This window comes from Protopterus annectens, chromosome 3.part1 (genome assembly GCF_019279795.1).
Source record: "Protopterus annectens isolate FY-2018-M chromosome 3.part1, PAN1.0, whole genome shotgun sequence".
In the NCBI taxonomy this organism is placed as follows: domain Eukaryota; kingdom Metazoa; phylum Chordata; order Ceratodontiformes; family Protopteridae; genus Protopterus; species Protopterus annectens.
The window spans coordinates 712,015,378-712,041,907 of record NC_056732.1 but is presented as its reverse complement, the minus strand read 5'-3'; the positions used below and the strand labels follow the sequence as shown (position 1 = coordinate 712,041,907).

General features: G+C 41.1%; 1 protein-coding gene across 1 annotated transcript in view; it reads left to right on the top strand.

Annotated features, from left to right (window-relative positions):
- EIF3H (eukaryotic translation initiation factor 3 subunit H) overlaps nucleotides 1-26,530 on the top strand; it is an 895,984-nt gene that overhangs the window by 85,822 nt on the left and 783,632 nt on the right. The window contains exon 2 of the mRNA XM_044067066.1: nucleotides 18,987-19,143. Within this exon, the coding sequence (XP_043923001.1) occupies nucleotides 18,987-19,143 (157 nt within the window). The remainder of the gene's footprint in view (nucleotides 1-18,986; nucleotides 19,144-26,530) is intronic.

Below are 26,530 nucleotides of genomic sequence, written 5' to 3'. Positions count from 1 at the left end.
CGGGACTCCGGTCCGCTAATGATTGGTAGTGGATTTTTACGTACCGGGTTACCAGCCCTGATGCACAACCTTCAACGAAGGCACACCCCATTCACGTATGCCTCCACACAGAAGACGCTCTAGCTGAGAATCGAGCGTCTTCTGTGTGGAGGCATACGTGAATGGGGCGTGCCTTCGTTGAAGGTTGTTAAGAACAGTAAATTAAAATAAATAAAAACAAATTGCGCCCTTTACGAGGCCGTCCTGTACAGCACCCTAGGCGGCCGCCTAGTTCGCCTATGCCTAAGGCCGGCCGTGCCCAGTGTGAAAACAGAAACTCAGCAGAGAAGGACAGTAGACTTGTGTTTTGTGGGTAAATTTCAGTTAAGTGCACTGTCTAGATGCCAGTAATAAAGAAATACAGAAGACCTGGAAAAATCTGCTACAAAAAGTGAGGAAGAAACACTGACTGGGGAAGGTTCTGCAGCTGTTCAGCAAAAAGCAATGCAATCTTCAAAAGACGTCCAGTAATCTACAGGAAGATGCAAAACAACTGCGTACAGACCTGGTTAAAATAAACAAAGTACCGATGGAGAATATCAACACAACAAAAGGCTGGAAAAAATGGAAGAAGCTTTAAACAAGTATTCAGACAAGATGATAAAGCTGCAAAAAAAAAAGGTAGAAATGAAGAAGAGACTGGCTGAATATGAAACTGATGAAGAGACTGGCTGAATATGAAACTGCTCAGGAGGAGATGTTTAAAAAAATAATACAATTGGAGGACAGAGTATATAGAAAAAAAACTGAGATTTTCAGCTATACCAGAGAAGCTGGAAGGAACAGACTGCATTCATTTTATAAAAGCACAAATAAGCAACTGGACTGGTATTCCACAGCAGGAGTTGTTAGTTGAAAGGGCACATCTTGTGTATGCTCCAAACCTAGCTATAAGAAAGCAACATAAACCTTTAATAGTAAAGATACAATCCTACCAGCAGAATGAGTTGATTCTGTCAAAACTGTGGCAGAAGGACAAAATACTGAAAGTGAGAGACAGCAGAGTATTTGTGGGGAATAATTACGTTTTGTGCATCAGGAAGAAGAGTAAATTCATTTCAATTCGGGCATGTCGAGACGCAGGTGTGAGATTCAAACTGCTGTATCCAGCTGTCTTTAAGGTATTCTTCTCTGGAGGGACAAAAATAATTTTTTTGATGAAGTACATGGTAAGGAAGAAGTACACAAGATTGTTCAAAAAGTGAGCTGTGAAACAGAAGGAGATTCTGTTTCTTGTTCTGATAGTAAAGACCACAGAGAGACTGTATCTGTGAAACTTTTTCCAGTATTTCATCAGAAAATGTTGGAGAAGGAAGGGAGCATGAGAGTTGACCAGAAGAATCAAGAGTATATTGGAAATGAAGCAGAGACAGGATTTGGGCGATGGAGAAGAACAGTAATAAAATCATTTAACTTACTGTGGGATTACAGTGCAATAATTATATTTGAAATATGATCGAACAAGAAAAAATGGAAATATTGGACTTTTTCAAATTTGTTGGACTTTTGGCGGACTCTAAAGTGTAGCCCTACTTCATGTCATTTAATGTTTGGAGAAATGTTTTGGGGAGGGGAAGAGATGGGAGAAAGCCAACTATAAGTAAAGAAAACATTTTCTTTTCTTAATAGTACTGTATTTGTATTTTATGGCTTTCTTTGCATGCTATTTTTAAGTGTAATGGGGATTGTAAATCGGTGCTGCTGTTTTTTTCTCCCCTTCTCTCTTCTTGTACAAGAAATATAGGTAATGCAATGTAGCCTAGTTAAAAAGGCATGACAAAGTTAAAATTAATGTGCATTTTCTCATTCTTACATTAGTTTTAAGAGAGAGCAAGTAAATGATATATTATGAGGCTTTTTTTTCAAGCAAGCGTATGTATACTTAGTAGCAATTCTGCAGCTGGTCTTCATGTTTCCATGGAATAAAGAGAAACTGGAGACAGTCTGGTGGAAGGGGATTGGCTGAGGGAAGCTCCCACTGAGGGAAGCTCCCACTGATAAGGTTCCCAGGAAGAGATTGTGTAAGAGGAAACATCTAGACTCCCCACAGGAGTCTCTAACATCAAATACTGACTTAGATGAGTCAGAAGGGTCCCCCTCTGAGGATATCTCATTCACTGAGATACTTGAGATCCTTAGGCAGAGGCGTGACTGGCAGTCCAAAAGCCCTACTGAGGATATCAGTTCTCCTGAAGGCTTTCGGGTCTCAGCCCTCCACCTCTTGGGTGTCTCTGCCCTTTGATGAGCTGATGCAGCTGGTCTCTCAAAGGGCGTGGGAGTCTCTGGATACTATGGAGCCTGTCCCGAGGAGGCCTAATAAATTAATTTCTGCCTACCTTGACAAAACTTTAACAAAAGGTGTTCCTGTTTGATGCTATGGTAGTGGCGGCAGCCACCAAAAAAGAAATGTTTGAGACATCGCCGTCTATCCGTCCACCTAACTGAGACTCCAGGATTATGGATAGATATGGGAAGCACATGTTGAGTTCAGTGACCTTTGCCCTTCATTCGCTAAACTATTTAACCCATTTTACTAGGTTATAAAGAGATCACCTTAAAGAGCTAGGAGATGCTCTTCAGGGTACAATAGCTGCAGGAGCTTCTGACAAAGTTGCCGCCCAGCTTGCTACCCTCAATTCTATTATCAACTCATCCCATGTGCCTTATCTGTTATGCAGCTGAAGGAATGAGTAGGGTAGCGGTTACAGGAATTTCTCTTGGGAGACATTCCTGGATGCACTTGTGTTCCTTCGCGGAGCCCTTCAAGTCATTCTTCGTGAACACTCCCTTTGATGGCTCGTCCCTTTTCGGGCCTAAAGTGAAGGAAACCTTAACCAGGTGTGAACAGGATGGAAAGACTCTGTCTGCTGTTTGGGTCCGTTTTTCCACCCCCGACCCTACCCTACCCTAAAGGTTAAAGGGGAGGAAAAATGTGGTTCCAAAAAGCCCAAGGAGCCTTTCAGGACACACGTGGTGATTCCCCCCTCCAGGGGCAGAGGAGGAGGCAATAATGGAAGACGCCGCTCTCGTGGCAGAGGGAATCTGCGACCAGAGATCACTTCTCTGGGAAGCCCTACCAGCACTTCTGAGAGGAGGCCCGACTGTCCTGCTCTGGAGTCAGTCGGGGGTCGCTTAACTTTGTATCCAGATGCCTGGCTCAAAATAAAAGACAGCTGGGTACAAAGTATAATTTCCAGAGGGTACTTAATTCCGTTTGCCACACCCCCTCCAATCATAAGAAAAATCCTTTACGTTCCACCCATTTACAGGGAACAGGCAACAATAGAGGTTCAAACGTTGTTAAGAAAGAGTCATCCAACCAATCCCAGCAGACCAGACAGGATCCAGAACTTACTCAAGATTCTTTTTGGTTCTAAAGAAGATGGGGGACTGGAAACCCATATTGGACCTCAGCAGACTGAACTAATACGTAAAGAAAGAGAAATTTCGGATGGTCATGCTTCAGTCTATACTTCCCTTCTTAGGGAAAGACAATTGGATGTGCTTGATAGATCTCAAGGATGAGTACTACCACATAAAAATGGCCAGGCCATCCAGGGATCACCTGCGCTTCCTGCTGTGAGCCAATCTTTACCAGTTTCGAGCCCTGCAATTTGGTCTCACTACAGCCCCCAGAGTGTTCACCAGATGCTTGGTAGTGGTCACATGTCACCTGAGGCGTCTAGGATTCCAGGTGTTTTCGTACCTAGACTATTGGCTCCTTACCGCCACCACCAGGCATCAACTCATACAGGCCAGGGAGTCCACTCTGTCACTCTGCAATCATCTGGGTATTACAGTCCACTCAGAAAAATCTGCCTTGTCACCATCTCAGCATATCGTTTTTATTGGGGCAGAGTTGGACACCACCACCACCACCACCACCACCACACTGAGGCTTCCAATAGAAAGAGTCTCTCCTCTTCGTCAGCATCTCAGCCTCCTGATATCAAAAGACAGAGCATCAGCATCAGAAGTTCTGAAATTAGTAGGCATGATGGCAGTAGCAATTTTAGCCATACCACTAGCTTGTATACCCATGCAGATACTACAATGGCTGTTGTTCACTCAATGATCTTACCAAGAGCTTCCATGTCTCGCACTATAATGATCACAAATTCCTGCAAAAAGGACCTTCAGTGGTGGTTGACCTCACTTCATGTCACGATAGGATGCCCATTTGTGCTACCCTTTCCAGCAGCCACAGTGACCACGGATGCTTCCCTGATAGGGTGGGGGGGCATTTTCAGGAAAAGACAGCCCAAGGCACATGGACTGATTTAAGAGACACATCTGCATATCAATGTTCTGGAGATGAGAGCGGTACTTTCTTCTTCTGGGTACGATTGCGATTCAGACAGACATGTTGGTGGTCTGGTATTTGAACAAACAAGGAAGAACCAGATCTTACCCACTTTGTCAAGAGGCCCTCGGAGTATGGCAGTGAGCTGTTTCCACCCTGCGCTTTCTGTTGGCAATGCACATTCCAGAGAAATCCAACGTGATAGCAGACGAGCTCAGCAGGGCCATCTTGTTGCCCCACGACTGGTCCCTCAAGAAAGAAATAGGATATTCCACAGGTCGGGCCAGCCATGCTGCGACCTTTTTGCCAGTCACATGAACACGAAATGCAGAAGTTATTTTGTCCTGATTCCCCCTCCAGGAGAAGCCCCAAGGGATGCACTCGTACATGATTGGCCTCCGGGTCTCCTCTGTGCATTTCCTCCAATCCCGTTAATATCCAAGGTTCTACAGAAAGCAAAAAACCTGGGAAGGACCATCATTTTAATAGCCCCTCATTGGCCTCGTCAGATTTGGTTCCCCTTCCTTTGACTTCATCTTTTGGCGGATCCTTGGATTTTGGACTCTGTTCCAGACCTTCTGATGCATTCGTCGGGGGATCTGCATCTCTCTCTGCAGTCCTTGAAGCTGACAGCTTGGCTGCTCCAGTTCCCATCATAGCCAGGTTCTATAACCTCTCCAGTGAGACAAAACAGATCATTTTATCTTCTCATAAATCTTCTATTAGAAAATATCTTAGCAAATGGAAGAAATTTTTTATATGGGGGTCTAAAAATAATATTGATCCTTACAAAGCCCCTATGGCCTCTGTCTTAGAGTTCTTAACTATGATTTTTAGCAAAGGAGCTGCAGCAGCAACAGTCTCTGTTCAATTGGCTGCTATTTCTAATTTTTATCTTGGATTTGAAGGGTTGAATATCATGTCTCACAAGTTATCCAAAGCCTTTCTCAAAGGGACCTTTCATATTAGACCACCTGTGAAATCTCCGTATTATCCATGGAATCTAAATTGTATGCTTTCCCAGATAATTCTTCCTCCATTTGAACCAGCTTACTCTTGTGACCTCTAATTTTTATCATGGAAAACCATGTTTCTGGTAGCTATTACGTCAGCCTGCAGAGTGTCAGAGCTTCAGGCTTTATCCATCAAGCCTCCATGTTTGATATTCCATGCTGACAGTCTCACTTAGAACAAACCCCTCCTTTTTGCCCAAAGTTTGCACTGAAACCAGTCTTAACCAGATTATTGATTTACCAGTCTTCTTCCCCAATAATTCAAAGAATTTAGAGTATATGCACAAGCTTGATGTTCAAAGACCACTCAGATTTTATTCGGATAAAAGATTTCAGAAAATCAGACCAACTTTTTGTTTCATTCTCGGACTCCAGGAAGGGTAGACCAGTGGCTAAAACAACTCTTGTCTAAATGGTTATTTGATTGTATCACCTTTTCCTACTCAGCTGCCAGTATGCCTTTGAAACACAAGATTAAAGCTCACGCGACCAGAGCAGTTTCTGCATCTGCTTTTTCTGCCAGGCTTCCCATTGATCATATTTTGTGCAGCAGCCACTTGGTCAAAATCTCATACCTTTATCATTCATTACAAAGCTGACAAGGCCTCCAGGGACAGGGCCTCCTTTGGATCCACAGTCCTGAGAAATATACTCCCGTGAGCCACCCGAGGTTGGGACGCTACCCATCAGTAAAGAATGAATGGCGAGATTGAACAACTTTACATAAGGAAGTTATGTACTTACCATAATGTTCCATGAGAGTTGCTCATCTCGCCATCATTCTTGCGTCCCTCCCTCCCTCCTACCCCCTTCCTTGGCTGATAGATGACAGAGATGCTAGATCCATCCTGGTTACTCAATTCTATACCTTTCTCTAGGGAATGAAAGAATGACATAAGGTGGTATTATATGCAGCAAACAAGATCTGAGGTAATTCCAGGCGCATCACGAGATGGGGACTTGGCCTCAAGCTATTTGAAGACCTCGAGCTTTGCAGTTGGCCATATCAGAGCCGAGGGATTGGCTCCGAACCCATCAGTAAAGAATGAAGGCGAGATGAACAACTCGCATGGAATTTTATGGTAAGTACATAACTTCTTTTTAAGATACGCAGATATGCTCTTCTTTGGATATTAGTAGTAAAATGTATTGGATTTTAAGAGACGTTTTACTTATGGAATAAATCACAGCTTTACCTTTAAGAATATAATAAATAATAATTACATTAAGCATTTATCATTTCTAGTGTTTCCTATTGCCTACACTCCAGATTGTTTAGAGTCCTTCAATTTGAGTAAAATGTTGAATTTTAAAGGAAACAAACTTTTGGTATCAATTTCTGGATTCCAATAAAATACATTCAGTTAATGTTCTTTTAGCCAGATACAATGTTAAACAGGATAATTGTATATTCTTACAAGCTTTACAGATATTTATTGATAATAAAGTGAAAATGTTATTCAGTATAAAAATGCTTTACCAAAGTTAGTACAATTTTTTGCGTGTATAAATTCAGGGGAAATCGAACATAAATCATATGTCATTCCTATATAAGATCTTAAGAAATAAATTCTTACTGTTTGATGTGACATTTCCACAGAATTAAAGAAGGCATTGGCATTAAAATCTGTTAATACCAGATCTTCTCTTTATTGGAAGTTGTTCACTTGGAAATTCTTGCATAGAATTTTTTTCACCTCATAAAATAGCTCTTATTATAAATGTTGGAGATGTGGAGAAATATTAGATGCTAATTGGATACATATGTCTTTGAAGTACAGAGTTGTATTGCAGTTATGGAATGATTTTAAAGATTTCGTTAAGGCTCTTTGGACTGATAATTGTCATATTACGGATTCCTTATTATTATTTAACATTCCAATCCCAAATATGATCCCAAAATTTCAAGTGCCTCTCCTTTGGTCACTTTTGGCCATTGCCAGGAAAGTAATTACAATGAATTAAAAAATTAAGAGGATGATCTTTTTAGTGATTTTATAAAGTTAGCTAAGAGTGTGTGTATAATAAAGAACTGCAAACTATTCTTGTTAGAATATCTAATATAACTCACAAACGATTAGCTTGGCAAAAATTGCAAGTTTTATTGGACAAATATTAATGATTTTATATAATTCACAAAGAAGTTTGTTGTGGATGATTGTATATAGTTTACTATAGTTTGTTATTCATATTTTACCTTAATGTATGATGTGAAGTTGTTCAATCTCGCCATTCATTCTTCACTGATGGGTCCGGAGCTGATCCTTGGCTCCGACACGGCCGACTAGCAAGCTCAAAGTTTTCCAGTAGCTCGAGACTCAACCCCTTATCCCGCAATGCACTGCTGGAATTACCCCAGATCTAGTTTGCCGTGGCACGGATCTCTTGGTTTTCAGCATTGCTCGAGACTATTGTGGGAATTTTCAACTTTCGGCAAGTTTTTCTATTTAATTTTTATATCTTTCTACTATTATAATTATATAGTATTATCTAGTTTAGCAGATTTTTTTTCTGTTTTTTTCCCCTTTTCCCCAGTAAATTTCCACTCTTCGGCCTGTTGGCCTTGGGCTTTTTCTTACTGCTTGTTAGATTAGAGTTGCCCATTTGGGCTTGTTGTTGGATTACTCTTGTTACTAGTTGCCTTTTTGGGTTACTATGTCTGAAGAAAAGGAAAAGCATCATAAGTCTGGGTTCAAAAAGTGCCCATACTGCGGACAAAAGATGTCCGTTACGGATGCCCATGTGTAGTGTGTGTGCTGTTTGAGTGAGGTGCACCTGCAGGAGTCATGTAGTATCTGCCACTCCCTTTCTACTCGAGTGCTTGCAGAAAAGAAGAGGAAGTTAATTGACAGGGGTATTATCAAACACCTTTTCTCAGAGGCATTGTCTGACCAGGATGGGGCCAGCAAATCATCCAAATCTTCCTCAGAATCCAGGACAAAAAAAGGGAAAAAGTTGGAAAGTGTTGTGACTTCGGCTCCACTGACTTCGGAGCCGACAGTCTGTTCTTTTTTGACCCGGGACACTGCTCTGGAACCGTTTGCCAAAAACCTCCCTCTCTACTGCTCCAGTTGGATCCATCTATTCACTCCTCCAGGTCTTCAGTCAACCTGTCCGATCTGGATATGGACCGGCTGGTTCAGAAACTCTTAAAGGCACCAAGCCTAGCTAAATTGTTGGTTTAGACCCAACCGTCGGTGCTGAAGACCATTACTCCTGAATTGTCTGCTCCTCCTCCGAGCCATACAGGACCTTCGTAGCCGGAGGAGGCTGACCTGATGATTGTGGATCCCTTGGAGCCATCAGCTGCTCCATTGTCCTCGGCGCCGACCGGGGACTCTAGGAGTCGATTACTCTCCGGTCGGGTCCGGGGAGGATAGTCGCAGCGACTTGTCGGTGTCGACTCTTCCTCTCGGGAATTCGGCTCGGGTGAGCTCGGCTCTTACCTCGGGCTCGGAGCCCACTGCTTTGGTGCGGGAGGGAATCGCGGCTCCTCCTGATCCATTGACTCCTTTACATCGGAGCCGTGGTGCATTCGAAGCCATGCGGCACGCTTTGTCTCCTAAGACTTCCTCATCTCAAGGTGGTCTGGCCTCTTCCTCCCCTAAAGTGCCTGTGTCAGTTTCTGTTTCCTCCTGTCATCCCAAGCGTAGAGACCCAGAGCCTCGGGTAGCCCCACAGGGCGCTCCCTGCTCGTCTGAGACCTCTCCAGAAGTTCCCCCTGAAGAAGTCCACAGGAAGAGATTATGCAAGAGGAGGCATTTGGACAGGAGTCTCTAACATCAGACACTGACTTGGATGAATCAGAAGGGCCCCCTAGATCCCCCTCTGAGGACATCTCCTTTGCGGAGATTCTTGGAATTCTTAGGTAGAGGGGTGATTGGCAGTCCAAGAGCCCTACTGAGGATGAGTCGGTTCTCCTGAAGGCGTTCGGGTCTCAACCTTCCACCTCTTCGGTGTCTCCTCCCTACGATGAGCTTATGGACCTGGTCTCTCGTAGGGCATGGGAGACACCAGAATCTATGGAACCTGTTCCTAGGAGGCCTAAAGTTTTTTTCTGCCCCCTTAGATAAGTCCTTTTTGACCAAGGGAGTCCCTGTTGATGGCATGGTGGTGGCGGCAGCCACCAAAAAGGAAATGTCTGCGACTTCCTCGTCTATCCATCCTCCTAACAGAGAATCTAGGATCATGGATAGATATGGGAAATGCATGTTTAGTTCAGCGACTTTCTCACTCAGATCACTGAACTACTTGACCCATTTTACCAAACTGCAGAGAGATCTCCTTAAGGAGTTGGGAGATGCTCTTCAGGGTGCTGTAGCTATGAGTGTATTCGACAAAGTTGCTACCCAGCTTGCTACCCTTAATTCAATAGTTAACTTATCCATGCGTCTCGTATCTTGCGCAGCTGATGGTTCGAGTAGAGCTTGCAGGTACAGGAATTGCTCTTCGTAGACATGCCTGGATGCGACTCTGTTCCTTCATGGAACCCTTCAAGTTTTCCTTTAAGAATACCCCATTTGATGGCTCATCCTTGTTTGGTAGCACACAAAAAGAAAAGCCAGCAAACAGCGACCAGATACATAAAATATTGTATTATATAATGAAACACATAACCAAAAACAGCAAACAGACCGGTTTCGGCTGGAAACAAACTACACAGCCTTCTTCAGTGTATGTAGAACAATCAAATCAGAGCTGTTTATAAGGTACACAATCAGATTCCATTGGTGAATGCTCATAAATATTCATTTAATCCAGGGGGAAACAACCCACCAAGTTTAATAATCCATTTCTTTTCCTTCCCATTTAATACTGTATGCCACCCTGTTTTATTAGAACGATCCCCAAAAACCATATCAATAATGGTAAACATAAACCTAGCTGTTGGATGTGCCATGTAGTGTTTATATAAGGCATTATTAATTCTCTTCTGTTTGATATTACTGATATGTTCAGAGATACGTAATCTCATGGGCCGTGATGTTTGCCCCACATAGAATGCTCCGCAGTTGCAAGTGGCCAGATAAATAATCCAATCGCTACTGCAATTAGCAAAAAAGCGGAGTTCAAAAACTTGGGGGCAATTCCTACTTGAAAATTCATTGGTTTTATTGATGTATTGACAGTTTGTGCAATGTCCACATGGAAAACATCCACGTAGGATGTCACCAGAAAGAGTAGTCTGGACATAACCGGTGTACCTGGTGTCACTGTGTTTATAGTGGTTGAAATATGTATTCAGATTTTTACCCTTCCTGTATGAAAAAAGACATCGGGCTGGTATTATATTGGAGATGTCATAATCACACTGTAAAATGTTCCAATGTTTATGGACACTCTGGATGAGACAATTAGAATTCCTGGAAAAAGTAGTAGTGAATCTAAGTGGTTGGGGTGATGTATTGAAATGTTCTCTATTTAAGCAGATCCGATCTCTCCATGCAATTGACCTGATGTTTGGCAATTGCAATGTCCCCCACCTTATAGCCCCTTTGTTTGAATCTGTTGGTCAAGTCAACTTGATTGTTGCAGAATGTGGCATGTTCTGAACAGATACGTTTGGCCGTAATGAATTGGGCCTTAGGAATGTTGCGTGCTATATGTGGAGGGTGGAAGCTGGAAGCATGCAAAATGGAATTGTACTGTGGGAATTTTCTATACATATCCGTCCCTAAGGTGTCATCAGGAAGCCTATTAACTAGGACATCCAGATATGTGATACTATTCAAATCATGATGTTCAGTGAAGACCAACCCCCATTCGTTGTTGTTTAAATATGAAACAAATTCCATAAGTCCAGTTTCTGAACCCTTCCAAACAAGCCATATATCATCCAAGTAATGCCTCCATATATCAATATCAGATAGAAAAGTATTTCTTAAAGGATCATAGATAATGTGTAATTCAACATAAGCCATAAAGAGATTGGCATAAATAGACGCCAAAGATCGTGCGATTATCACTACTGAGACTGCACATCAACTTCTCATTAAGGATCCTAGTATTCAGTATATCTATTTCCTCCCTAAAATTCATAAAGATGCTACCCATCCACCAGGTAGACCAATTGTTTCTGGGAGGGGATATATTACCGAGCCATTGTCACTATTCTTGACCAAGTATCTTAAACCCCTGTTAACCTTTATACGTTCACGTTTACAAGATACAACTCACTTTTTACAGATCATTTCTGATATGCAACTTGAATCTGATTGGTATTTATGTACACTTGATGTTAGTGCATTATATACTAACATTCCACACCAGGCAGGCTTGGATGCTTTAGCTTATTGGCTCGAAATGTCCAACTTATACAGTTTGGATTTCAACTCCTTCCTTGTTGGCCTGGCTCAGCATGTTCTCACAAGTAACGTCTTCTATTATAAGGATCTTTGCTTTTGGCAAACAAAAGGGACTGCTATAGGGGCATCTTTTGCCCCTATTTATGCCGATCTCTTTATGGCTTATGTTGAATTACACATTATCTATGATCCTTTAAGAAATACTTTTCTATCTGATATTGATATATGGAGGCGTTACTTGGATGATATATGGCTTGTTTGGAAGGGTTCAGAAACTGGACTTATGGAATTTGTTTCACAACAACGAATGGGGGTTGGTCTTCACTGAACATCATGATTTGAATAGTATCACATATCTGGATGTCCTAGTTAACAGGCTTCCTGATGGCACCTTAGGGACGGATATGTATAGAAAATTCCCACAGTACAATTCCATTTTGCATGCTTCCAGCTTCCACCCTCCACACATAGCACGCAACATTCCTAAGGCCCAATTCATTAGGGCCAAACGTATCTGTTCAGAACATGCCACATTCTGCAACAATCAAGTTGACTTGACCAACAGATTCAAACAAAGGGGCTATAAGGTGGGGGACATTGCAATTGCCAAACATCAGGTCAATTGCTTGGAGAGATCGGATCTGCTTAAATATAGAGAACATTTCAATACATCACCCCAACCACTTAGATTCACTACTACTTTTTCCAGGAATTCTAATTGTCTTATCCAGAGTGTCCATAAACATTGGAACATTTTACAGTGTGATTATGACATCTCCAATATAATACCAGCCCGATGTCTTTTTTCATACAGGAAGGGTAAAAATCTGAATACATATTTCAACCATTATAAACACAGTGACACCAGGTACACCGGTTATGTCCAGACTACTCTTTCTGGTGACATCCTACGTGGATGTTTTCCATGTGGACATTGCACCAACTGTCAATACATCAATAAAACCAATGAATTCTCAAGTAGGAATTGCCCCCAAGTTTTTGATCTCCGCTTTTTTGCTAATTGCAGTAGCGATTGGATTATTTATTTGGCCACTTGCAACTGCGGAGCATTCTATGTGGGGCAAACATCACGGCCCATGAGATTACGTATCTCTGAACATATCAGTAATATCAAACAGAAGAGAATTAATAATGCCTTATATAAACACTACATGACACATCCAACAGCTAGGTTTATGTTTACCATTATTGATATGGTTTTTGGGGATCGTTCTAATAAAACAGGGTGGCATACAGTATTAAATGGGAAGGAAAAGAAATGGATTATTAAACTTGGTGGGTTGTTTCCCCTGGATTAAATGAATATTTATGAGCATTCACCAATGGAATCTGATTGTGTACCTTATAAACAGCTCTGATTTGATTGTTCTACATACACTGAAGAAGGCTTGTTTCCAGCCGAAACCGGTCTGTTTGCTGTTTTTGGTTATGTATTTCATTATATAATACAATAGTTTATGTATCTGGTCGCTGTTTGCTGGCTTTTCCTTTTGTGTGCTACTACATTTGATTTTTGAAGCCGTGCATCTGCTCTCGTGCAGGGAATTTTTTGTGTGTCATCCTTGTTTGGGCCAAAGTTGAAGGAGACTTTGACCAGCTGTGAACAAGAAGGAAAGACTCTGTCTGCCGTCTGAGTCCATTTTTCTACACCCACTCGACCCTTTCTTTAAGGTCAGAGGGGAGGAAAGATGTGGTTCCAGAAAGCCCAAGGAGCTTTTCAAGATGCACGTGGAGAGCCCCCCTCCTACAGAGGCAGAGGAGGGGGTTACAGTGGAAGATGCCGCCCTCGCGGCAGAGAGGGGTCCACAACACCAGGGTGACAGAGATCACTTCTCTGGTCAGTCCTACCAGTGCTCCTGAAGGGAGGCCCGGCTGTCCTACTCTGGAGACAGTCGGGGGTCACTTGTCATTGTACCCAGAAGCCTGGCTAGATATAACAAATGACAATTGGGTGCAAAGTATCATTTCCAGAGGGTATTTCATACCATTCTCCATCCAGCCCCTCCCCGTCAAAAAATCCTGGATGTTCCACCCAGTCACAGGGAACAAGCAACAATAGAGGTACACTGATTGCAAGAAAAAGAGTCATCCAGCCAGTCCCAGCAGACCAAACAGGATTCTGAAATTACTCAAGATTCTTTTTGGTTCCAAAGAAGACAGGGGACTGGAGACCCATTTTGGATCTCAGCAGACTCAACCAATTTGTGAGGAAAGAGAAGTTTCGAACGGTCACGCTACAGTCCATACTTTCCTTTTTAGGGAAAGACATTTGGATATGCTCGATCGATCTCAAGGATGCGTACTACCACATAAAGATGGCCAGACCATCCAGGGATCACCTGCATTTCCGGGAGCCAATCATTATCAATTCCGAGCTGTACCTTTTGGTCTCACTACAGCCCCCAGAGTGTTCACCAAGTGCATGGCAGTAGTCACGGCTCACCTGAGGCGTCTTAGGATTCCAGGTGTTTCAGTACTTGGACGATTGGCTCCTTACCTCTACTACCAGGCATCAACTTCTTCAAGCGAGAGAGGCTACTCTGACACACTGTAATTGGCTAGGCATTACAGTCAACTTTGAAAAGTCTGCCTTGTTGCCATCGCGGCATATCGTTTTTATAGGGACAGAATTAGACACGTCAACCACCACTCTTCGTCTTCCACCAGAAAGGGTTTGTATTCTTCGCCAACACATCACGTCCTTGTTATCAAGAGAACAGAGCACCAGCTGCAGAGGTATTGAAAGTACTAGGATTGATGGCAGCAGCAATCTTGGCAATGCCGTTAGCAAGGATGCATATGAGGATCCTTCAATGGCTCCTATTCACGCAATGGTCTTACCAAGAACTTCCAATGAATCACACGATCTTGATAACGAATTCCTACAAGAAGGATCTTCAGTGGTGGTTGATGTCTCCATGTCACAGTAGGACATCCCTTCATGCTACCCCCTCCAGTTGCCACTGTGACCACGGATGCTTCCCTGATAGGGTGGGGTGGGGCATTTTCTGCCCAAGGCACATGGACAGATCAAGAATCACATCTGCTTATCAATGTCCTGGAGATGAGAGCAGTACTTCTAGCATTGCAATACTTTCAGGACTCTCTTCCTCTAGGGACAATTGCAATACAGACAGACAACATGTTGGTGGTCTGGTACCTGAACAAGCAAGGCGGGACCAAGTCTTACCCCCTTTGCCGAGAAGCCGTCCGAGTATGGCAGTGGGCAGTGTCATCCCAGCACTTTCTGTTAGCAATGCACATCCCGGGCAAATCCAACGTCATAGCGGACAAACTGAGCAGGGGAATTTTTATTGCCCCATGAATGGTCCCTCAAACAAGAGATTGCAGACAGCATTTTCCGCAAATGGGGCCAGCCTTACTGCAAACTGTTTGCCAGTCATATCAGCAAATGCAGAAACTATTTTGCCCAGATTCCCCCACCAGGTCAGTCCCCAAGGGATGCTCTTGTCCACGATTGGCCCCCAGGTCTCCTCTACGAATTTCCCCCAATCCCTCTGATACCCAGATTTTTACAGAAAGCAAAGTCGCTGGGACGGACAGTCATCCTTATAACCACTCATTGGCCTCGGCAGATTTGGTTTCCATTTCTTTACCATAACATTCTGGAAGACCCATGGATCCTGGATCCAGTTCTGGACTTACAGACACATCCATCAGGGGATCTTCATCCATCATTGCAGACACTGAAGCTAACTGCTTGGCTGCTTCAATTCCCCACATAGCCAGTTTTTATAATCTTTCCCATGACACTAGTCAAATTTTGTTGGCTTCCCATAAGCCTTCCACTAGAAACTTGTATCGTAGTAAGTGGAAGAGATTTTCCATTTGGGCTTTCTCCCATAATATTGACCCTTATCAAGCGCCATTATCTTCTATTTTACAATTCTTGACAGAAATTTTCAACAAAGGAGCAGCGGCTGCTAGAGTGCAGGTGCAACTAGCTGCTATATCTAATTTCACTCTAGGGATCGATGGATTGAATATTATGGCTCACCAATTGTCTAAAGCTTTTCTAAAAGGTTCCTTTCACATGAGGCCTCCAATGAAGACTCCTTATTCTCCTGGAATTTGAATTTTGTTATCTTGCATCATTCTTCCTCCTTTTGAGCCTGCATCATCTTGTGAGCTAAAATTTCTGTTGTGGAAAACTATCTTCCTAGTAGCCATCACTTCAGCCCGCAGTGTGTCAGAGCTCTAAGCCCTATCCATCAAGCCTCCTTATGTGGTCTTTCATGCTGACAGAGTATCTCTTAGGGTAAACCCATCCTTTTTGCCTAAAGTATGTTAAGAGATTAACATCAATCAAGTCATTGAGTTGCCTGTTTTCTTCCCTAATGACACCAACAAATTGGAATATATGTTGCACAAACTCGATGTTCACAGACAACTTAAGATTTTATTTAGACAGAACAAAGATTAGGAAATTAGATCAGCTTTTTGTGTCTTTTTCTGAGGCCAGGAAAGGTAAACCAGTCACCAAAACAACCGTCTTAAGTGGCTGTCGGATTGTATCACTTACACCTATTGTTGTCATAACATGCCTTTGTCTAGTAAGATGAAGGCTCATTCAACCAGAGCGGTTTCTACCTCTTCAGCCTTTCAAGCCAAATTACCCCTGGACAACATCTGTGTGGCAACCACATGGTCTAAACCTCACACTTTTATAACTCACTACAAAGTAGATAAGGCCTCCAGGGACAGAGCTTCATTTGGTTCTACGGTTCTGAAGAGTGTACTTCTGTGAGCCATCCAAGGTTAAGGTGCTAGGGACGCTACCCATTAGTGAAGAATAAATGGTGAGATAGAACAACTTCACATAAAGAAGTTATGTACTCACCATAACGTTCCATGTGAGTTGTTCCATCTCGCCTTCATTCTCACGTCCCTCCCTCCTTCCTCCTCCTGGCTGGCAGTTGACTTGGAGGCTGTCTTCATCCTGGTTTCTCAATGTGTCTTCATTCCTAGGCAGAATAATTATTGTATCTCTATATGGTACGCAGCAAACAAGATATGAGGTAATTCCAGCAGTGCATTGTGGAATAAGGGGTTGGGTCTCGAGCTACTGGAAAATTTTGAGCTTGCTAGTCGGCCGTGTTGGAGCCGAGGATCGACTCCGGATCCATCAGTGAAGAATGAAGGTGAGATGGAACAACTCACATGGAATGTTATGGTGAGTACATAACTTCTTTTTATTTGTTGAATATAAAATCAATAAAAAGTTGTTGGAAAATAGTGAAGACGGAACTGGAATTCAGTGGAGAAAATTAGCAAAGGAATCAAGGTATTGGAAGCAAATAACTTGACAGGGGAAAATTAATAGTGAAACGAGATGCAGCACAGGTTTGGATTGCAGGTTACAAACTGCCTTCCTGACTTAGGTGGGAAGAGTATAGGCAAAGAGAAAGGAATAGGGAAGTGCTAATTAAAAGATAATTTCTATAATAATTTGAGTCTAGGGCAGTCACTTTCGTTAAAGGGAAAATTATCAGGCCATAAAAATATTCCATCCATCTAAATTACCTTTTTCCCCCTTTTTTTGCACATGGAGTCAGCATGTCACTTCAATAGTGACAGTCATCTAGAGCCAAGGTTTATACAACCAGGTGGCTACTATGATGACTATAAAAAGTAATCAGAGGAGGTTAGAAAAACTGGAAAGGAGAATGGAAATGTAATTATAAAACAACTGGAAGAAGTTTGTAAATATACAACTAAATCCAGAAAGTTCAGGATTTTTTCATAGGTGTTTTATATTTGTAGATTTCAGACAAATTTTCATCAAGTAGATAGCAAAGGCTGGAAGTGTGATGGGGAAGAGTTTTTTTTTTTGGTTGCGGACGTATTAAGTTGATAGATTTTAGATTTAAAAAATTCTTTACACAGTGCTTTGACAAAAATATTGGGGAAATAACTAGTTTAACTAAAGAAATGAACTGAGATGTAGAAACTGAATTGTCTAGACACAGTAAGGCTTTTAATATGTCTAATGCTGTTGGATGCCAAAAAAGCAGTTACTAAAAAGTAGAAATCCAAATCTAAGCCAAGTGTAATTGAAGTGTTGAATATTCCAAAGGAGATGAATGAACTTGATGTGAGGTCTTTAGAAAAGAGAAGGATGACATTTTGTAGAAGTAAATGGGATTTGTGGAAACAGCGCATGCAGAATAATTAAGAAAAAGAGTGAGATTTAAGGGAAGGCAAGAACTGAGCAATTTGTGTTGTCAAAGTGAATGAAAATTATTAAATTAAAATGTATATTTACTTCATGACAGTAACAGTGGAAAATTTACTTCACTTTGCTATCTTTTAAAATATGTAAACGCATGTTACCATTTATAATGTGATGGCTTAATATTTAATAAAGTTTAAATAAGTAAATGGAATTTATAGAACAATTCATGTAAAATAATGCTCAGGAGGAGTGATTTTAAAGGAAGGCAGGAACTGAGCAGGTTACGTAATGTTGGAGTGAATTAAATTGTTTAAAAGAAACATATACATACTACATGATAGTAACAGTACTGTTCTAGGTTCATTGATAGTTAATAGGCATGCAGTCCAGGAGACCATTAAGAAACTAGTCCAAATTGTCCCAAATAACTATCTGGCCAAGTGACTTGCACAAGGCTACCAAACAGGCAAGTAAAGGCTGAGGGAATCTAACCCTGTACTACAGGAATAGTTAACTGCCCATAGCCTCCATTCACTACTTCAACTGCTGCACATTTTTCTTTTCTGTTAATGTATATAAACTTGTGTTACACTTGTAATTATTTAATAAATATGTTAAATAAAGAAAAAGAAAGCTCATTTCATAACTGTGATCACATTTAATTTCCACAGCAATGTAATTTATTTGCTGCATAAATGTTGTTTGCGGTAGTCTAGTAATAAAAATGAAAGACTGCTGGGGAAAGTAAGTACTGTTCAGATTGACCCTCTTGTAAGTATTTGTGTTACTTTGAATGGCATCTTCTTTGCAGGGTCATTAAGTTTTCATTTCAAGAACCCACTCTGAAAAGTACACCTTTGTATGAAATACAGGTTTAAAAAAGGTATTACCTTTCAGGCAAGGGATGGTGTAATTTAAGGTGCATTTTTTCTGTAAATAATCTTGTGCAGAATATAAGGGATTTAAGATTCTGCCACCTAGAAAGAGAAATGTTTGCTGTGCTTGTCAAGTCATTGTTTTGTTTTACATGGTTTTTCCAGTAGTAATTTTGCATTTTGCGAAATGAAAATGTACAGTTGAGTATTAATACAATGATTTTTATTTTCTAGGTTGTACTGAAGATCATTAAGCATTACCATGAAGAGGGGCAAGGTAATGAAGTTGTCCAGGGTGTACTGCTGGGCCTAGTGGTTGATGACAGGCTGGAAATTACTAATTGCTTCCCATTCCCTCAACACACAGAGGAGGATGCAGACTTTGATGAGGGTAAGGAAGGCGGTTAACAGACATATGCTGTCTTTTTTTTTTGTGAAAGTTACATTTATATAAAACATTGGAAAACCATGTGTTATACTGCCAAAACTTACTTTGTTAACCTGTATGTCAAACCCAAATTATTAGCTTATTTAGGAACTTCCATATTTGCATCTAGACCATTATGTTGGAATACTGTCTCATATAGCCTTTGCTTTTTGTGCTGGAATACCATGCAAGTTTTCATTGAAAAATATTAGGGTAGTTTTTTCATTCCTAGTTTTTGTAATTGCTTTATTTAATTCACAACAATGTTCATCTGTAAGTTAACTGCAGTAGTGACCGTTTCACTTTTTATTTCACTTTCATGCCATATATCTGGCAACTTTTGGTGTGTGCTACATGTTGTGTTAAGTTATATGTGTGTGTGTGTGTGTGTGTGTATATGTATATATATATATATATATATATATATATATATATATATATATATATATATATATATATACACACACACACACACACACACACACACACACACACACACGTATGAAGTCTGATCAGCTGTTTTTCTTTTTATCCTAGAACTCTGGGTTTGCCTCTCTCTAAACAGACAAATTTTCCTTGGAATTCTAAGGCAATTTTGTTTTGTTATGATTTCCATGGGAAGAAATTCTGCTCCTGTTAAAGCTCACTCCACTACGTCTGTGGCTTCCTCAGCTGCATTCTTTAAAGGCCTGGATACTGACTCTATTTTACAGGTTGCAACATGGTTGTCTGTGCATACTTTCACCAAGCATTACAATTTGGATAGCATTTCTAGATCTAGAGCAGGGTTTGCTAGGGCCATTCTCCATGGCTTTGTTGACAGTTGTGCTGTTCAAAGCTCCTATGCTCCTTCCTCTTCCCAGGGTTCTTACCAAGCTTTGGTATTCTCCCACATGTAAAGAATACTGCAGCATTGAATAGAAGGTCAGAATAGTTGTGTAAAATCTTAACATAACCATAGATATCTTTCATTTCTATGTTTCAGCATTCTATCCCTCCCTCCTTCCCGTTGTATCTTGTTTCTTTCCTTCTATGGCATGTTATTGCTCCTTAGGTCTGGTGTTCCTTCTGGGGCATTACACTTCTGAGGATTGTACGTGCAGATGTCCTTTTATGGATGACATTGTCAGCACATGTTTGTGATGTCCCACATACCTTGCGGTCGCCGAATGTCTGGTCATTAGGCAGAGAACTTCCCACATGTAAAGAATACTGCAACATAGAAGAGAATGACATCAATGGTTATGGTAAGATTTTGCACAACTGTTCTTTTTCCCTTCTTTTGGAAATGGCCAAGAACAGTTACCACAGGTTTCCTCACAGACTTGATCTTCTCACACAGAATAAGGGTGTTTGATGCACCCTAACACCATTCAGCTTCAGTTGGCTGCATGGATGATAGGGTTTTAATTCTTTTAAGGCACTTGTTTACTGAGGACATGTGGCAGGTACTAATGGAGGCAAGAAAGCCTGCTCCTGAAAAGTAATATATTAACAAATGGTAAAGGTTTTCTGTTTAGTGCCAACAACATAAACCGTCCTTTCAGGGTTAGTTGTTCTCTGGTTTTATAGTATTTGTGAGTTACTATCCTATGGCCTTTCTTACTTCTCTGTTGAGGTTCATTTGTCAGATGTTTCAGCATGTCTGCCAGTGGGTTCTCCTCTTTCAATGCCTTTTCATGTCAAAATGTTTTTGAAAAGGGTTTTGCGCAAGAGGCTTCCATGAAAACCAGTGACCTCTCCTTGAGTTCTTAATTTTGTGTTAAAGAAGCTAACTCTTGTTCTATTTGAACCAGCTAACCTGGCTGACATATGAGGTTCTTAACGCAAACATTTTTTTTCTGTTTATTCTAACTTTTGCAAGAAGGGTATCCAAGTTGTAAGCTTTTATGGTGAGCCAAACCCGCTCTTATTTTCCAAAGGAACAGGATTTCTTTGTGAACTAATCCTTCTTTTATGCCTAAAGTAGTATCCGAGTTTACTTTAAGCCAAACTCTCCACTTCCCAGTTTTCTTTCTTGAATTCAAAAATGAGGGCAGAAGGGTATTCCATACCTCGGACGTCCACAGACCCCTTGGGTACTGTTGTGAGAAAACTAAATCTTTCATATCTTCGGATCAGTTAATTTTTCAGGAAAGTACAAAGAAGGGACAACCTATGTCTGAGGCTATTACCTGTTGTTATACTCGCCACGGCAAAACTGTTTCAGGCGGAGTCAGTGTCCACTCTACCAAGGCCTTGGCTTCATATATGGCTTTTTGGAAAAGGTTGGTTTCTAGAAGTATTCTGGAAACTGCTACTTGGTCCTCTTTACATATTTTTACAAAGCGTTATAAACGTGATTCCTTCCCTAGGTCTAGATCAGGTTTTGCAAGGACCATTTTTCAGGGGCTCCTGGACTCTTCTCCTTCCACCTCTGATATGTAGTAAGCTAAGGTAATCTACCCATAAAGCTAAAGGCCACTGCTGCAGTGACCAGTATGATGAACATAATACAGCTGTGCAAGTAAACTTAGCATAACAGTAGATGTTCGAATGATCATGCTGCAGTAGCCGCTGTCTCCATCTATTCCCCTTGCTTTTTGGTGTGTTGTTTCTGCCAGGATGTGGTTATTTTTTTGCTCTTCATAGGATTGTCCTTTCAAGGCTCAGTCTCCCTCTCTGTCTGTTTGCAGGAAAGCTCAGAAGGTTTTGTTGCCCAAACTTGCCTTTTAGTCAACCTAACTTTAGCTGCCTGACAGTTTGTTTGCATGGAAGGTGCCCTGAAACTTGGAAGCTGGTCAGTTGTTATATCTTTGGCAAGATGCAGCCCATATAGTTTGTTACTGCAGCAATGATCATTTGAACATATAGATGGCAAGTTTGCTTGCACAACTTTACTTTCTTTTAGTAGCCCACCCGTATGGTCTCTTTCAGGTTTCCCTTACCTAGAAAAGTTGGGTTTAATGGCTACTTCACTGATGGACTTGGGACAGCAAGAATCTGGACCTTAACTAATATTTTGTTTCTATCATGTTTGCATAGGCTCATATCAATAGCATCTTTCAGTATTAACGTTATCAGACTCTGCTAGATTTTAAGAAAGTTACTGCAGCAGCTGTAGCTGGGAGTGCAATGAACAGTTTTACACAGATCAGTATAGCACATAAGCTTCACATACTTCCAAGCAAGAAATTTTTGCAGGAAGTCTTGTTTTCAGTTACAGTGCATTCTAACCCGTCCTTATTAGCCATATACCACCACCAATCCAAAAAAAAAAAAAACACTTCAGATTTGTTCATTAGGTGTCCTCACCTGTGACACGACAAATTCCACTCCACTCATGTAACTTACTAGTGTACAGTCAACCAAAATAATCAATTTTGATGAGTCCTTTTCAAGTTCCAGCCCTAGACCAATTTTAAAAAGTTAATTCTGGGAAATAAAACTTGTAATTTTTTTGTAGTTATAAGGATACTGTTGCTTTCTTTAGTCACCTTGTTGTGCTTGTAGTTCAGACACTGAAAAGAATTCTACTGCCATGACGTGGAGGGATAAATCCCTAAATATAGCCAAGACGATCCAGTTTCGAGTAGTAGCTTGGGAGTTTAGGGTGCTGGCAGTGAGAGATGGGTGTGCCCATTCCCAGGGTGGGTGTTCGTCTAGGCATTCCCTGTGGGGAGGCATAGCTTATAGAGTGGAGCAGCCCTCTCACTTAGATGAATGCGGGGGAGGGTAGATCATAGACCCCCACCACCAGCAAGAATGAAGTGTGGCCAGTCCTGGTGAAGCAAGTCTGGGGAAGATTATGATGGTAAATAAACAGTGTATGAAATGGGGGCACTGAAACAAACTGATGGATGGTTGTGTAGGGGGGAAAAACACTCTGCAAAGAAAAAAACAAGGGTACTTTATAATAGATGCATTGCATTTAATTTCACTTCTTTCCAAAATCTTTTAAGGCAATGCATGTGCTTAAAGAAACTGAACTGCTGTAAGCATTTAATTTTTCTGCAATCTTGACTTTAGTTACAGTTCAGTATATTGGTGCTTATCAAGTTGGCTTTTTCTCTCTCTGCATCATCTTTTGAAGCAGTGGAAATGGTTCTGGTATTCTTCTTCCCCTTTTCTCTGCTGTTTCACTTTATCCTTAGTCCAGCACCAGTTTTTGATCTTGACAGTTTCTCTATCCTTTCTTTTATTTTCTGTGACGTACCTTCCTGGTCCAATAAAGTCTGCTCAAACTATGTTCAAATCAAGCAATAAATAACAATAAATAACATTAGTCATTTGTTCTAAAGCAGTGCATTTCTTGGGACAAAAGAACACCTTCAGACTCACTGCTAGAAGCCTGCCTTTACTAAAAGTTCATCTTCAAAAGTATTATTTTTGCTTTTATTTCTCAGTAGCACATTTGCACATCATAATGAAATGTACCACCAGTGTCTGTACCAAGTATTTTTCTCTATGTATTAATATTTTCATTGGCTGATGACTGTTTAAAACTTACTTTTATTAGTGATAAATATTTAGAGTTGTGAAAGTGGTGTGGGAAGGTGTGCTTGCCCTTGCTTACAGTGTAGCAGTAGGGTTTTTCAAAAATGTGTGGGTGTCGTACTGCTACCTTTGTGTACAGTGATTAATTTCCTTGGTGGAAAAGATTTCAGAAACTGAGTTGGCTGGTAGGAAGTGCTGTTTAACTATACAGTTTATTATATTTAATGAGTTAAGATGTTCTGTTGTGATTAAGATGGGGATAAGAATTCCACCTCATTTTCAACTTGTGTGGTGTTTGAACATTGTGTGTTTTAGTTTGAGCAGTTAACAGGTCTCTAGACTTAATTGGTTAATGAATGTGACTGGTAACGTTTTCTGCTTTTTTTCTTGGGTGGCCTGGAAAGCGGTTTGTGTTTCAAAATAAGTATTCACAATAATTTTATATCTCCTTTTAAATCTGTTATCCTTTTTACTTTATGTATGACTATTTTGGTTTGTTTTACATGCAAGGCCTGTTTTATTTTACTTTGGTAAAGACTGTGCATTTATTAAGTTTATTCTTTCATTTGTTCATTTGACTAATCTTTGATCACAGGGGAGCCAGAGCCTAGCCTGACACTAAGTGGGAGAAGGCAGAGCAGTTAATTCTGGATATTATGCCAGTCTACATGGAATGTACATGCACATACAAACACACAAGCTCAAGCATACCTTTCACAGATGGGGCAGTTTCAAGAGTTGCTATTTCACCTGTGTTGTACTTTTGGGATGCAAGAAGAAACTTGAGCACTTGGTGAAAATGCATGTGTACACGGGGAGGACGCACAGACTACACAGTAGGTATCTCAGATGGGAGTTGAACAAGTATCTAAGCTGTGCGAGTCCATAATGTGAACCTCTGTGTTACTTACTTATTCAACTCAGCTGTAACTCACAGTACAAGATGTTCTTCAGTACAGGAAAGCTGACTGGTTGTGTAGCTTAGGTGAATTAGGATTTGGAAGAAAGACATTGTAGTTGCTTTTGTTTAGATGAATGATTGAACGTTTCAGTGTACATTCCAGCCAGAATGCATGTGTGTAGTGTTAGGAACCAAACCTGTTTTAATTGAAAAATGTACCTGAGAGAAAACTAAAGCTGATGAGGAACTACAGGCTGTTTTCAGGATGTATTTAAAGGAGGAGTTGTATGACAGAAGGGACTTGATGGAGACTTTCATATATTTGAAAAGATTGAATATATATTTACACGCATGTGCGCACACCACACACACACACCCACACACTTTGTTGAGTGGGATAGTCGCAATAGGCCATTGGCCTCTTGTCAGTAGTGACCTTAAGTGGTGGTAATACTAAGTAGAAGAAATTTGGCCAGGACACTGGGGAACTTCCTTCCTTCCTCTAATCTTTTTTCGATAAGTGCCATACAGTCTTTTCCATCCACTTGAGTTACCACCAACTCGGGTGAATGAGTCCTCTGTTTAACGTCTCATGCTTCTATTTACTTTGTGATGAGCATGACTTCAGAAACTGCTTTAGGTACCAGACGTTCAACCTGTCCACTCAATTTCAGTGCTGTTAAACTACCTCATCAAAACAGTGACAGTCTGTAGCTGTTCATAAAAAGACTGGCAAGAGTTAAGATGGTCTTTTTGTTTAAACCCTGCACATTCTTTGGCTCATTGACACAAGAAGAGTTACTTGGAGGCTGTGGCCAGTCTTGAACCTCCTTATAGGTTCATAGGTACATACAAGGCTTTTCATCTGTGAGGATCTTAAGCCTAGACTTGCATTCCCATTGTAGTTTTAGCCCTTATATTTTATGTACGAGTAACCCAGAGGTGGGCAGAACAAGGGTATGTTGGAACCTTTACTTGTTCCTCTATCTATGAGGGACATGTGGGATCAACTGTAGGTGAAGTTGTAGTTTTCCATCCATCCCTTCAAATTACATCTGAATAGAGTACGAGAAATACTTTTGCTTTATGTGGAGTGGAAGACTGTTCCATAGAACCTATTCCTCCTACATCTTATGCTACAAAAGAGATTGAGATCTCTTGAATGTGTGTTCACATTACTGTTAGACTTAACAATGGGTAATAGGCTTGCCAGGATGGGGTCTGTGGAGGCTGCATATGCAAAGCAGAGTTTGCCTCTGACCTAGATTGCATGATAATGAGGAGACAAAGCTTCGAGACAGTCTGCATAGTTTTTGTGATTAGGCCCGTTATCTTTGTAGTGTGAAAGTATTGCAGTTGATCCAGCTGAGAACCTTTTGGACTGGTACATAAATGGAGCATTATATTCAGTGATCTGCCTGGTGATAACTAAATTCCATGAAGGATTACCTCCTGGACTTAGATGCCATACCTTTAGAAATAAGCTGTGTGATGAAAAAGGACTTCCTTACAATAATGGATATGTAGTGATCAAAGGAAGTTCATTGTCAGCATAGGTTCTTAGATCCCTGGCTGCTGGATCTACTTTCAGGGTTGTGTTGTCAGTGTACTAGTTACAAGGGAAGTCATGCTTGCTGAAGGAGAGGATTATGCATTTCTTGGCAGTTACTTGTAGTCCTTAGATTTGACACCAGCTATTTGTTTGGGAAAGGTCCTCTTGGAGTTTATGATGGCACCAAATTTACAGTCATCTGCAAACTTTGTCATCCATAAACCCTTAACATTTGCTTTTCTGTCTGATAAGTAAATGCCAAAGATGTGTGGCCCAAGGACTGAAACCTGGGGTATACCACTAATGGCAGATCTTCTGGGGAAGGTAGAGGCACCCACCCTTATTTCCTGGGTTCTCTCTGAGTCAGTTTGCTATCCAGTGAGTTAGAGGGAGATTTACATTTAATTGGGAGATTTTGTATA